At 46.4% G+C, this 14,665-nt stretch overlaps 1 protein-coding gene across 1 annotated transcript in view; it reads right to left on the bottom strand.

Moving 5' to 3' along the window:
• XPR1 (xenotropic and polytropic retrovirus receptor 1) overlaps nt 1-14,665 on the bottom strand; it is a 103,562-nt gene that overhangs the window by 8,203 nt on the left and 80,694 nt on the right. Inside the window, exons 8-11 of the mRNA XM_014874744.2 lie at nt 14,054-14,241; nt 13,645-13,824; nt 9,647-9,812; nt 7,766-7,957 (exon numbers count right to left, since the gene is read on the bottom strand). Of these exons, the coding sequence (XP_014730230.1) occupies nt 7,766-7,957; nt 9,647-9,812; nt 13,645-13,824; nt 14,054-14,241 (726 nt within the window). The remainder of the gene's footprint in view (nt 1-7,765; nt 7,958-9,646; nt 9,813-13,644; nt 13,825-14,053; nt 14,242-14,665) is intronic.

Genomic DNA, 14,665 nt, shown 5'->3' on the forward strand with positions numbered 1-14,665 from the left:
CTCTCGGTCCAGGCTTGCCAAAGCCAGCCTCCATCACAGATTTAAGCAGAAGCAAAGCACAAATGTATTTAGTGTGCAAGGCAGGCACGGCTCTGAGCAGGCCTAGGGATGGTGTGTGCCCATTAACTCCATCCCAGCACACCACAGAGCAGGGTGACAGCCAGAAGTGACTTATCTACATAAGGACTGCCATCAGAGTGACATCCCCAAGCATTTGTCTAACACCTCAGTGCTCGAAGCACAGCATTACCTTTCCCCTCAGTAATTAGATATCTTAATGAGCGGGTAGCGCTGCCTTTCTGCCCAGCCAGCACGTCCTGCTGTTTAGCACTGATCAATGGCAGAGCCAGGACATGACAGGGGACTTAATGCAGTTAAAAGGCAAAAATAACCCACAGGAGGACACGCAGGACTCGCCATCATGTGCTGATGGGCTCTGCTGAACACCTCCATAAGAACCTTCCCTTGGATTGTGCAAACCTCTGCAATCGCCTCCAGGCACAATTTAAACAAACCAGCAGCAAAGAACTGCCAAGAGGCAACATCTCATACCTTCTTCTAGCTAAAAGTCTACATTGGTACAGTAGGGAAATCCCCAAATCGTGTTTGGATTAAAAACTCTCTGCAGGTTTGCGTTGGTTTATGTCTAATTTCAAGACACGGCAGCAAGCTCCTGGCTTGTACCTCACAAACTGACAAGTGTGATTTAACTGCAAACAGGAGGAAGCATATCAGTTGTGGCTGAGATTTGAGCTGGTTCTTTTCTGGTGCCTTCTGCAGCTTTTGAGAAGTGTTCTTACGGAAAGTTTAATTGCTACCTTGAGAAGGATGGGGTTTCCAATCAAAGCATTTGCCAGAAGTCTCACTAATAAGAATATCAGGATTCACAATCAGAAATTAATAGCATGGTAATCAGGGCCTTTGACGGACAGTTTGGGGATGGAGTCACAATGTCATCTGCTACCTCTATAGTGCTTTGACATCCAACAGCAGATTCTTACCAAATTTACTTCTTTCAAAAGCAAAAGAGAAAAACTGTTAGATTATTACATCTCCTACATTTCTGCACTACCACAGACTCCAGACCTGTATGTATCTGACAGGAATACTGCTTGTAATGAAGCCACTTGCTTCTCTTAAAACGTTCCATTAAAAAAAGGTCAGACTTCCCCCCCTTAAGTGCTTGTGAAATCAAGTATCAGTAGGTCACCCTTTTTACTTACACCTCCTTCATTAGCATTCCCATTTCCCCAGCCACCTTTAACACAAAGGCATAATAAGTGACACAACAGTACTCTTGGTCCAGTTCCCAAATCCCAGCAATTAATCCCCATCTCCTCTCAGCTGAGAAAGCAAACCACGGATCAGGGAGCCGTGGGGTGCTGAGGTCACCACCATGTCCCACTTGACATCTGCAGACCTACAAAGCACGGCAAGGCTTCCCAGTGGGATTTTATGCCTCATTTGAGCACAGGGAGTTGCCGAAATCACTCTGAATTCCCATTCCCGGGCTCCCCACCGAGCAGGGGCTGCTGTCTCTGCTTTCCCTCCCCGCTCACTTACCGGCACCTCCGCCCTGGCCAGGCTGCTCCTGCCGCAGCATCCCCGGGATGCTCCTCGCTCCTCCCGGCTCCACCCCAAGCACCATCCCTGGGATGGGTGTCAGCAACCAGCTGAGCTAACAGGAAACCTGGAGAAACCAGGGAGCCACAGAGCCCCACGTCAAAGCCGTGAGGAGGTCAGAGGGCAGGATAAGAAATGTTTGCCCACGGCAATGCCTCCCCAATTCCTCACTAATGACACTGCTGCCGCTCTGATGGAAAGGATCAGAAAGACTGCCTAATGAACACAACTCATTACTGGAGGCCTCCTGGGCACGGCATGACAGGGTTTCAGACAAAAACTCATCCTAGCTCACAGCGATGTGACAGACGGTGCATGTTTTGGCTCTGAATAATCATCCTGGTGGAGCTGCCAGCGTACTGTGCTAAGGGAAGGCATGTGAAAACGGCAAGTATTAAGAAAGAAGCCAGTTAATCCCATTACAAAGTTTGTTTTACTTCAAGAGGTCAACCCAAGCACTCTATAAGGCTCTTGTGACACCTAAATCAAATGCTGACAGCTCTTTCGGCGCTGAGGCAGAAGGGGAAAGACAGGAGGTCCTGTACCAACACAGAAGTGAGGGAATAGGATCTCACAAATGCTACTTGTTTCATTCTTTTGTGTTTTTTTTTTTTAATTTTGTGCTTACAGAAATTCCACATGTTCGCTTATTTTGCTCTGCCTCACCCCTAAAAATGAAATAATCTCAGCTGGGGGACTATACACTCTTGCACTGATGTCATTTTAGGTCTCACATCACCTCATTGTCTCCTGCTGCAAGCATGTAGGATCACAGTGCTTTATTGTCCCACCTACCAGCAGCCTCACTGCACGGGGGCTGCAACCTGCAGCTTCTAACACAGGAATGACAAGAGCTAAGTGACACAACCCACCGCCCACAGAGCTCAGGTGCAGCCAGGTACCTCCTAGGGGCACAGCAGGATGTCACCCCAGCCTGTGCCCCATCCTGCTGTGCATCTCCATCCCTCCCCTGGAAGGCAGAGCCCTCCCCAGGGCCCTGCATGGGAGAAACAGTAATCTGCTCCAGTCTGATGTGGTGTCACTGCTCTGGTCACCGTGATTAACGAGGAGTGGGTGGCAGGTAGGAGACCTGGGAATCTGCATGTTCCAAAAGCAGCACATTTCCCATTCATCTTCCTCTGGTCACACCTGGTTGAACGTCTCTATCAATAAGGGATGGTCCAACACCTTCCTGCAAAAGCCATGAATCGCAGGATGGCTCTTGCCTTGACACTCCACATCTCTATTCCTTGGCCCTTTTCTCTTAGGGCTGCCTTTAAAAATCGTAAATTAGACATTACTGCAGAGAAGCCTGCTTCTGAAGTGATGGGGAGAGCACAGACAGAAGCACAGCTCTTCAGAGACAGCCCTATGTAGTTAACTTCCATATTTTTAATTACTGTCAATTTCCTGGGCTGTTTACTGAGAAAGTGTATGGCAGTTCCATTATCTTAGACTGACCTAGGGTTCTCCAGGGCACCCCAAGCCAATGACAATTGGTGTTCAGCAGGGTCATTTGGAGTACCTGGAAAAATCATGGGAGCAGGATGGAAGAGGAGATGCTTACTCAAGTTTCCAGGCTACATGGATTAACTCTGGAATAACTCAGAGGTTAATAAATAGCAGGATACTATTCAGACCATAAGGATTTAATTGAATAAGGTGTGTGAATCAAACTGACAATGTCCATAAACCATCCTGCCTTTCAGTTAAAGGATAAAATTCCACACAGCCAATAGCAAGCTAAAAAAAAAAAAAAAAAAAACAAACAGAAAAAACAGTCACACTAAACCAGTAAATCCCAAAAAACCAAGAAAATTATGAAAGAAAGGCACTCAACAATCTCAGTTCTTCAAGCACAAAAGCCAAATCTGTATTTTGGTATTTCCAATGACACCATGTGAGTAAGCTGCATCGAGGTGAGAGAAAACTGTCAGCAGCAAAACCACAATGTCTCATTTTAAAACGTAAAAAGTTGGAGCATAAATCATGACTAAAGCTTTGTAAGCGACCAGCACTCCTTGATTAATACAACAGTTTCTTAGAAGAGCTGAACACCTAAATATAACAACTCTATTCTACACAGCCTGAGCCAGGTCTGAGTGAGGAGTGAAACCAAAGCTGGCTATTCCAGAGATGCCAGTGTGCCTTCTTTAATGCAAGCACAATTTAGACAAGTAGGGATGCCCTTCTCTGGGATCCCCTTGGTGTAAGGAGGACAGGGACCTGCTGGAGTGAGTCCAGGGGAGGCCATGAAGATGCTCAGGGATATGAAGCACTCTGCTGTGGGGACAGACAGAGAGCTGGGAGCGTTCAGCTTGGTAAGGTATCCAGATGGCTCTGGTGAAACCTTAGAGACCCTTCCAGTGCCTGAAGGGACTCAAAGAGAGCTGTAGAGGAACTTTGGACAAGGGTCCAGAGTGACAGGACAAAGGGGATACGGCTCCAAACTGACAGAGGGTAGGATTAGATTAGATGTTATGAAGAAGTTCCTCCCTGTGAGGGTAGTGAGACCCTGGAACAGGTTGTCCAGAGAAGCTGTGGAACACGCCCCTAGAAGTGTTCAGGGCCAGGCTGGAGGGGTTTGGAGCAACCTGGGATAGTGTAAAGTATCCCTGCCCATGGCACGGGGTTGGAACTCCATCATCTTTAAAGGTCTCTTCCAAGCCGAACCACTCTATGATTCTACAAATGCTGTGATAAGCTGGACTGAAGTGGGAGCTGCTTTACTGGTGCACCCGTCCAGCAAAGCACATCTGCTTTTGGCAGAGTGAAAACACAGCAGAAAGCAGCTGCGTGTCAAAACAACGCCACACTCGAGGTGAATATTCCACAGCAGGCTTGGGCTTAATCATCTGCTTCCCCAGCAGCATGCAGGTTTCCGTAGGGATTAAATAAGGCAATGTAATACTCTGTTGGCTGGCTCTGGGGAAAGCTACTCAGCACTGGCAGGGAACTTAATGCCAGCACTGAGCTCCTTAGTGCAAGGCAAGGCTGGGGAGGAAGGGGACAGAGCGGGGCAGCACCCCGCTTGCCAGGCAGCTTCAAGTTACAGCCATGCCTCATTTGCCTGAGCAAATGCACCCCGCAGCACTATATTTACAGAGCACGGCCTTTGCTTCCCATTCCTTTGGGACAGATAAAAATACTGAGAATTCCTCCTCTGGGAACTCAGCAACAGTTGTCCTTGTGTTGTTGCTGTCATCCCTGAAACGTGGCTGTGTTTGTGAGCTGTGCTGGAGTCTGCACTCGTCTATGCCACCACTGCTTGCTCCAGTGTTAAGTTCTGGGGTAGCTCCTCTCCAATTTGCTTCACTAGTCCCAATGATACCTGAATATCAAGATGACAGCTTGGAGTTACCCCTGTAAAGCTGGTCTGGTCCCAGACCAACAGCATTGCAAGTTTTGGAGCAAAAACCTAACAGAATTCACTTTGCTGTCTTAGCAGTCTGACATCCAAACAGCAATTAGCAGAGAAAATTGCAGCCTGCATCTAAATCCAAGGGAAGGAAAGTAAAGAAATGGCTTCTCTGAGGGAAGAAAGACTCGGAATTATGCACTGCCTGAGCAATATGAATTATTAAACAGGGAGACTTCAGGGAAACAGACACTTGCCAAGACCCCACAGTACATGGTGCTACTGGGGGGGGATCCTTCACTACAGGAGGTTTGGAGTAGGGAATACCATGCAAGACTAGAACAGAAACATCACTTAAACATAAAAAGGTGGCATTTGTACACTTGTTTAGTTTGAGTTGTTTTCCAGCAGCATTCACAGGAAAACACAGAGTGCTGTCAGTGCACTGTGTATGGATTAGCTGCTTTCCACACCAGCAAACCCTCCCAGCCACACAGTCCATCTTCACACTGCTGGCAGGCACCAGCTAAAACAGAGCAGCTACACACGATCCAGTGTTCAAATGAAGGGAGGAAGATGAGACTTCTCAGAGGGCTGTGATGTCCCAGGCCTCCCGAGTAGAGAACAGGCACTGGTGTCCATTACCTGACATCCCAAGGAAAGGACAGGGATTGCCCTCTTCTCGTGGCAGCCAAAAGCTGTCATTCCAGAGGCTAAGTCATAGGCTTGCAAGCACAGGCATGGAAGACAGTTTAAATAAAACTCTTGATACCACAGCAATTAATAGGTTCGTTACTGAAATTTGGAGCAGGTCTGAGGAGAAAGGATCTTGACCAGTTTGACACCTGTTTTGGGCAGCACTTTCTTTGGAACACAGCTCCTCTCAACAGATGTTTAGGAGGTAAGAGAGGGGTGTTTGCTATCTTTGGGCAGACACAGAGAAGGTGTGGGTGAGCAGCACATCTATTTTCAACAGTAGCATCACAACAGCTTGATGACAGACCATCTGATTCCAAGTTCCAAACAAACTGGCAATCTATGCAAAGCACTTCGATAAAATTGGCTTCTTAACAGGTACAGCACACTAGAAAGTGTGCTTATGGCAGGATAGGAACAGGCCTACAGGCCTGAGGGAACATACCCAGGGCTTTAGGCAGCCCTCTGAAAAGCCCAGCACAGTGATATTTACAAATCTGTGCTAACGTGTAATTTCCAAAGGCCACGAAGCCTCCAAAATTTTTTTTTTATGCCATTGACAAAACTAGACAGACAAAAGCTGGGAGTCAAGAACGTCTCACAGCAACTGGAACAAGGCTCATAAACACCTCATTACAGCCCACTCCGTGCCAGACTGGGAAAGGGGACACCAGTTATGTGTGGCAGCAACCAGAACCGGGGTAGCAACATCGGTGCAGATCAAAAACTTCAAGGGCGGTGGGAAGAGGTCAAACTCTTCAACAGGACATTTTGACAGAGGTTGGTTTTCCTCCTGCCTCCAACCCTAGCCCAGCTGAAGGCTCTGGCAATGTGTCCCCCCCGAGGGAGGCAGAAGCATTAGTCAGCCTCCCCAGCGCAGCTCCGGCTACAGAAGATGTAAGCAGTGACTCTGGAGCCAGGCACTCTGCCCGTGCCTCGTCTCAGGCTCTGGCAGTGGTGACTAACTGGACTGCAGGGCTGCAGAATGTCACTGAGCAAACAACTTACAACAGCAACGAGCTTCAGGGACGTGGCAGCAGGGAGGAGATGCACAGGGGATGCTCCCAGAGGATGTTCCCACACCGGCTCTCTGTGCAGCCCTGGACACAGAGCCCAAATCCCAGCCTTCAGCCAGCTTGGGCCACTGCCCCTCCCTGCCATTAAAATGCAAGGCCTGACAAACATCATCAGTGTGACTCCGGGCTACTACGTCAAAACAGACATTTCTTGGCCATGGGAAGGCTCCTAACAACCCTGCCACCCCTCCAAAAAGCCCAGCATGTTAACTAGAATCATGCCTTCAACACTTCTCCCTGCCTCACCACGGGAATATTCCAGGCTAAGTAATTGCTCACGACTGTGTGTGGTTGCTAATTCCTGGATATATAGAAGTGAGATATTCTCAAACGAAAGAATACAGCTTTTACAGCTTCAGAACAATGAAAGGCAGGGCGACTGCCTGAAGTGCAGAAACTAAAAGCTTTTTCCTTCAGAACAAGAGTAGAATCGAGTAATTGTCGTTTCCAGGGAGATGAGAAACTTCAGGGATCAGAGCTCAATCTGCAGTTAAATGGATTGGAAACAACTCCTTACCAGCTGCAGAAAAAACATGGATAGAATCACACAGGAAAATCAGAGAGAGCATTTTTTCCTGGCACTGTGCACATGCCTTCACATTAAGGAATGATGGACCGATTATTTAGATGATCCAGGTTAAATATTCATTAATGTTAAGGGAGAAGTATTTGCTGTGCTATCCCTTTCCTCATATATCTTCCTCCCATTCACTTCCCTTCACAGTAAAACCTGACAGGTATTCCAGCTTTCAAAAGAGAAACCTAAAAATTCCCTCCCCTGCTCCCTAAGTGCAATTCTAAGCAGATCAAGGATGTGAAAACCACCTAAAATAAGATCTTAAAACACTCTTTACAAGCTGGGCAGGCCCCTGCCTTTCCCCAGAGATGTCTCCCAGGTGCCAAAACACAAGAAGCTCACGCTTCAACGGGACTGAAGCCAGACTCTGAGCTTCTCTCACGTAAAAAAAGCAAACTCCAGGAGCTGCAAAGGATTCTCCAAAATCACCAGTACCTTTGTGAGTGCTGTAGAGGGCTGCAAATGTCACCACGAAGAAGGTGGTGGAATATTTTCCAGCGTTAACCAGATGAAAGGCCCGTTTGTTATCGCGGTAACGGCGCAGGCACTGGATGAATCGCAACCAAGCAGGGATGCACTGGACAACTGCTCTCACTCCGTAGGAGTAGCTGTTACAAATCTGATTATCTGCAAGAAAAACAGGAGTTGAAGCTGTTATGGCAAAGAGTCACTAAGTTTAAGAACTACTATTTTTTTCCTGTCTGCAATATCATTTTATGGTTCCCCATCAACAGCTGGTACTGAGGCACACAAACAGCAAGAAGCCCAAAGTATCCTGAAGCTCAATATTCCATTTTGGAAGTGTTCAGGTGACACGACATCAGTAACACATCCAGACAGATCACAATCTAACTCCCTCAGTCCTGCCAGTATAACTAAGATGCAAGATTAGAAATCATCTATTTTTAAATGTGCTCAGTGCTGTTGGCGGTACTGTGAATAATCAAATTAAGGATGGAATTACAAAAGGTCTTTGACGCCGGATTTTTGTGCATAAATGGGAGAGCACTTAGAAACCCTGCAGGACAACTCTAAAAGATTACTTTGCCCAAGACGCCCTCGACCCGTTTTCCTTGTGCATTGTAATAGGGAAAAACATATTTCAGTATAGGACTGGGTTTGGCATTTTTTGCTCTGTTTTTTAAAAAGCAAAGCCAAGGCACAGTCTGGCTTCAAAAACTGGAATGAGAAGCAACCACACCATGCCATTGTGTTCCCTCCTCCATGTTTGAAAGTCTTCTTTTTATTAAGGCAGCGACCAGAAAACCCTCAGCTTTTCCTGGAACTCCCCAAGAACTCCATATTCTTCTGCTGTCTCACTCAGCACATCTAAACCGAACACCCTGTTGCCTAACGTTCATTTGTTTCTTATTCACACTAAGGGAGACACATTATTAGCTGATAATTACCCCAAGACACCGTGTTATCATTCCACTGCTCATACTGGAAGAGGACAAATTGTTATGCACACAGTTGCTTTATGTATTTGAATTTTATTTTTAATAAGTAAATATTTGGCTGCTCGCAACGCTGTCTTTTAAAATGAAGGGAAAGATCAGACAGATTGGAAGAACAAAGTGAACACTGATGCTTATTGAAGCATACAGCAAATTCTCTCAGCAAGTGTCAAAACCATCAGACAATGCAATTTGCCAAAAGTCACTGCTTAAAATGGAAAGTCAACAGCCCCATCCGTGAGGAGACAGGTACTGCTTTGCCACTGGGAAGGCCAAAGTCAAAATTCACATTCCAGCTCTGTGTTCCTTCTGGCTAGAAAAGACGACAGACTCTGGACAACCCTGGCAGAGCAGCATCAACTCAAATCGAATAAGAGGTGGCCCTAAGGAGCTTCTCCATCCTCTCTTGCTTCAGGGTACTGTGATGGAGCCTGTAAGACCCAGGATACAGCAGAGAAAGCTGTGCTTAACAAGCTCAGGAGTCTCATGATGAGCAACAGGAAGAGGCTAATATAAGAAGCAAATACATGCTTAAACTACTATGAAATAAAACAACAATGCCAGGAAAATGGGTTTCTCTTTCCAATCAGGAGCGCTGTGTCTAAATTCTTTGATGGATATTCACATCAGGCCAAATGACTGGATTAGGAAATGAACACTGATGTGAAATTCCATTTCTCTGGATGGAAGTAAGAAAGAGGAGACTCTCTCTAATGCCATGTTTACAAGAAATGCCAATTATTTTAGTTTCCTGTACTATTAATAATCCTACTTAAAACAGACAATTAGGAAGTTGCTTGGCTCAGTGCTTCTCAGGTCATTTTGACCACATTCCCAGGGCTCATCAGCATTACTCTACCTGTATCTGCCAGAAGTCCAGCATTGTCCTCCCACTGAACCTCAAAGCTGTAGAAGCAGATCATGTATTCCAAATCCATAAGTATCATGACCAGGCTGTTGAGCTGATCAGCCAGCCAGAAATCTGCGAAGCCTACCTTGTGGAAGGGAGCAGTGAATACCCGAAACTGTCAGGAAAAACAAAGCAGGAATAATTCATGGCTGTGTCAAAGGTATCCAAATGCAGTGGCAGCACATCACAGAACTGAACAAATATGGAAATAACAGAAACACTTGAAGATTTATTGCTGACCTTTTGCTCCTGCTGACAAAAAAGGATAACTGTCTCCTCACTTTCAGTACAAAGAACATTCCTGCTTTCCTGCTCCTGTATGCATACATGCCTGTGCCCACCCAGCATTTTGTTTTTTACTGGCAGAACAGCCCAGTCTCCTACAACCAAGCTCTTTCCCAGAAAGTCCCAGTCTCCATTTAAGAGCTCTACACAGCTCCATTTCTCTCGTTGCCCCTCACTTTGATCAGCACTTTCTTTCAGCACTTACATCCTGTCTATTGACATCTTCCACACTTACCTTTCCCCTCACGCTTAATGTCACTTGGATTTAGACTCTCAGACTTGGTTTACTTAACCTCACGAGCAGTTCTTTGGTGTTAGAAGTTGTGGCCAGTGAGGATTGTTACCGAGTCTGCCAATGCCTCCAGCAGGGAAAGGGTTAAAGAAAGGGCAGAGGAAATCCTATTGCCTGTCAGCTGGACTCCTCCTCAATCCCAGTCCACTTTCCCTCTAAGCCTGAACAGCAGTTTGCTCCTTCCAAAGCAGACAGTTTTCTGCTCCATTACCTTTGATTACCCCCTCCCTACCCGGTTAGTTATAGTTACTAATGGCCAATTTCTCACAGAGACAGCACCAGCGCCATCCGGTCATTCCAGGATTTATGAACCTTTAAATTAATGAAAGCACAAGCTAACACTGATCTTTTATACTGTTCTCCTTATTAACCTGAGGGGTGCACAGCTTCAGAAGCCCAGGAAAGGACTGACACATTGCCATCAGCCTGTAATGCAGATTTAAGGCTCTGCTCCTAAAATTTCAAAGCCAAATAGGGGATTAAGAGTTAGTGCCATGAAGCAGATATGGATCTTGACCCAGAATGCTCCATGCTCATGTTGGATGGCACTTATTCCCAAGGATCAAACAAGGCCAGCCTTTAGGGAGGACCGTCTTCAAAGATGCCCAACTGCAGAACAGCTTCTGCAGAGGTCAAAGACCACACACCAGCCTTCCCTTGCAAAAGCTCTTTCCTCCCTTTTCCCAACACTCCCTGATACTATCTTTATCTGTTTCATCGTACACCATTGTTTTGTCCATGAACAAAGACTAGCTAAGCAAATGAAATGTGAAAACAGATTTACAGACAGATGTCCCTGAAAAGAAAAACAGATCAGAAAACAAGAAATAATAATATTCTTGTTATTTAATTTAAGAAGAGGTATTTCAGCACTGCCAGGTGACAGCATCAAACTTTTAAGAGAGGAGAAGTTTTCCACCTACAGGTTACAGCTGAGGAGGAGGCAGCAGATAGATCCACGACATCCACTGGCATCTGAGTCAGCCTTCCTTCAGAAGCTGAGCCACCATCTGAACCCTCCCAGTGCCATGTGCCAGGCACTGTGGCTTCTGCCTGCTGCCCAGGCACAGCTGGAGCAGCAGCCCCGATTCCAGGGGGTGCTGGCAGTGGAGGTACCACAGCCACCTCCTCGCTTACCAGCTGAGAAGTGTCTGCAACATCCTCCAGATAAGGAGAAAGTCATAAAACACCAGAAGCTGGAGCTGCACTCACTTTCAATAACCAGCTGCAATTCTCTATTAACAATTCCACAGCCTGAGCGCAGACTTCCTGGTGCTGATCCCTGCACTTTTAATTCATGCTGAGATGCCAGATATCTGAGCTGAACACTTCCTAGCTTGTCACCTCTCAGAGCCGGGCTCCCTGCTCTCGTGTGGCCACTCAGCTCCTGCAGAGAGCGTGGGCACAGGGACATTCCCTGTGCTCGGATCCCATTCCTCCCGGCAAGCTGCTCTCCCCAGCCTACACAGGGGCACTCAGGGGCTTCTCATCTGGCAGCAAAGGCACAAAGAATGCTCACCTAAGCACACAGGCAAGAAAGCAGAGCCTGGCAGGGGAATTAGACTTTACTACATGCTAAATAACTTCTCACTCAGAGGAAGATCAATTCTGGTGCCAATTGCCATCCCTCAGGGATTAGCACAAGAGATCCCACCCTCAACAAGCAGTTGATCACAGGAGGAGGCAGGAAGCCTCCTAGATCCATGAGGAAATGCTACAACTCAAGAATACCCTTGATTTGGTTCCAGAAAAATGGAAAGTGCCAGTAATACTCTGCTACACCTGATATGTCAGATTTTGTTTGGGCTGGAAATGAAACATATGAAGCATGTGAAGAAAAATGCTCAAACATAATTTTGTGTGAGGAGCACAGTTCTCAGGTTTGGTAGAAAGTGTTTACAAGGGCATTTAGTGACAGGATAAGGGGGAATGGCTTAAAACTGATAGAGAGTAGGTTTAGATTAGATATTAGGAAGAAATTCTTCCCTGTGAGGGTGGTAAGGCCCTGGACCAGAGAAGCTGTGGCTGCCCCATCCCTGGAGTGTCCAAGGCCAGGTTGGACGGGGCTCAGAGCAACGTGGGGATCATGGAAAATGTCCCTGCCTTTGGCAGAGGGGTTGGAACTCAATGATCTTTAAGGTCCCTTCCAACACAGGCCATTCCATGATCCTACAACTCTACCTCAGACTGCAGCATAGTCTGGAGATCACTGGGACAGGGCAGGAGCTGCAAACAACCTAGCAGCTCTGTGGAGGCTGAGAATCTCACCCTGGTGAGATATTAAGGTAAATTAGCACAGATATTGCTCATGTTGCTAAAGCACATCCAATGCTTCCCCTCGCACCTGGGGACAGCAGTCAGACTAATGAGGCTTGGGACTAAAGGCACCTCTGTGAGGGATGGCTGAATGCTGGAAGGCACAAAAGAAGAAGCTGTGGTAGCAGCAAGCCAGCAAATCAAATAACAGAGGTGAGCACACAGAGGTTAATTCACTGTGTGTATACCTGCACGCACGGCCTCAAAGCATGACGCTGTGTCTCATCTTTGCCGTGTTCCAGATAAAGTTAATTGTTTTAATTGGCATTAAAATTATTCTATGAAGAAAACCAGCCAGCCAAACCCTCTTCTGCCCAAAGCTCTCCGAGCAGTGCCAGCAAGAAGAAGGTATCAGGGGAAGCAGCTTGATTAAAGCCAATTTAAAAGGGTGCACAGGGTGGGGAAGAGCATATGAAACAGCCATTTGGGAACAAACTCATGAGTCACCCAGCAAGTCTGAAAAGTGTTCTTTCAGAGCTCCCACCTATAACTGGAACACTGAAGGAGCACACATATTTACATTGAATTTACCAGACTTATCTTACAGGAAAATAAAGAGCTCAGTCTCAAAGAGTTGGTTTAAGAGCGCAAACGAAAAACCCCACCCATGAACATAATTTTATAGGCAGTAACATTTCCCAAGGCTCTCTCTCCATCAGTTAACCCTCTCAACGTTGGCACTATCCCAAATGTGCTGAGGAGCATCCATGCAGCCTTGCCTTAGAGCACTGGACCTCTAATCAACCTGCTTCACTAGGTTAAGGAATAAACAGCAAAGACATCCAAGGTTTTCCACACGTGCAAAGTTTGTAAGCAGCTATCTATAGGACAGTTAACTGGTACAGGAGGCAGAATATGCCTCTGCAAACCCATCCTCAAAAACTATCTGCAGTCAACACCTGATCAGGTCTGCTCTGTGAATCACCATGGTATAAGCATCCCCCAGCATCCCTTTTTCCTGAGGGTTAGTGACACTTGTATACACTTCACAGCTACTGCTCAGCCACAACATTTAAAAAAAAAAATATTTATTTCAACCACCTTTGACACTTACCAATAGTTTGAGCAGCCAAAAACGGGACTTGTAATATAAGGTTTTTGTAGGGTTGATGAGAAAAAGCAACATGAAGCCGTACAAGATGAGTGGGTTCACCTGCATGGGGATGTAGGTGAATTTACCATATATACATGCCAGCAGGCTCAGGCACCACAAAACGCCCAGGAAACCAGCAATCTGCAGGAAAAAAAAAAACCACACAGACACCTAATGAAAACACAGCCCTGAAACCTACAATGTGTTCTCATTAGAAGGAAAGGGAGAGCAGTGCTCAATCCTGTAATCTAATCAGACTTCAGCAACTTCCTCTTCTAATTGTATTAGGAGTCCTTGCCAGGAAACGGCGCAGGATTTATCCTGCTGATCCCCAGCATGGCTCAGCCACTCTAAAACCCCTCCTGTTCACCTCAAAGAGATGTTGATGGGACAAGTTGCTGCGGGGATTGAGTTCAAAGATGAGGACGTGGTTGACTCCAGCCTGTCTCCAGCCATACGTGTTGATACCCAGGAGAAAGAGGAATTCTATCAGGAGAAAGCCACCTCGATAGATTCTCACCAGTGGCCACACATTTGGTCCATCTATAAAAGCCACACCTGGCAAAGACAAAAAAAAAAGAGGAAGGATTTTAGGGACAACAGAGGTCGTCTCACAAAGCAAGGTTTCATCTTGGTTCTCAGATGTTTGGCTGTACCCTGAGAAAACAGGGTACACGTGTACACAACTGCATGTTCCAGCAAGTGGAGGACTTTGTGCCTAGCCTGTCATAAGATTTAGGAGTATTCTAGGGAAAATTCCCTTTCCAGCTGCTGTAATCGAGTCATTAACAGCGTCCCTGCCTCACACTACAGGCACAAGGGACAGCACCAGCATAAATCTGACTAGAGGCACTTAAATATTCAGTTATACAGAGATGAAATCCCAACAGACAGATACACAAACACTTCAGTTCCCCACAAAACCAAGAGGAACCATTTACAGCATTTAAAACAATGCTAAACCCTCCTAATCACCCAACTC

This window comes from Sturnus vulgaris, chromosome 9, assembly GCF_052056855.1.
Source record: "Sturnus vulgaris isolate bStuVul1 chromosome 9, bStuVul1.hap1, whole genome shotgun sequence".
Lineage (NCBI taxonomy): Eukaryota > Metazoa > Chordata > Aves > Passeriformes > Sturnidae > Sturnus > Sturnus vulgaris.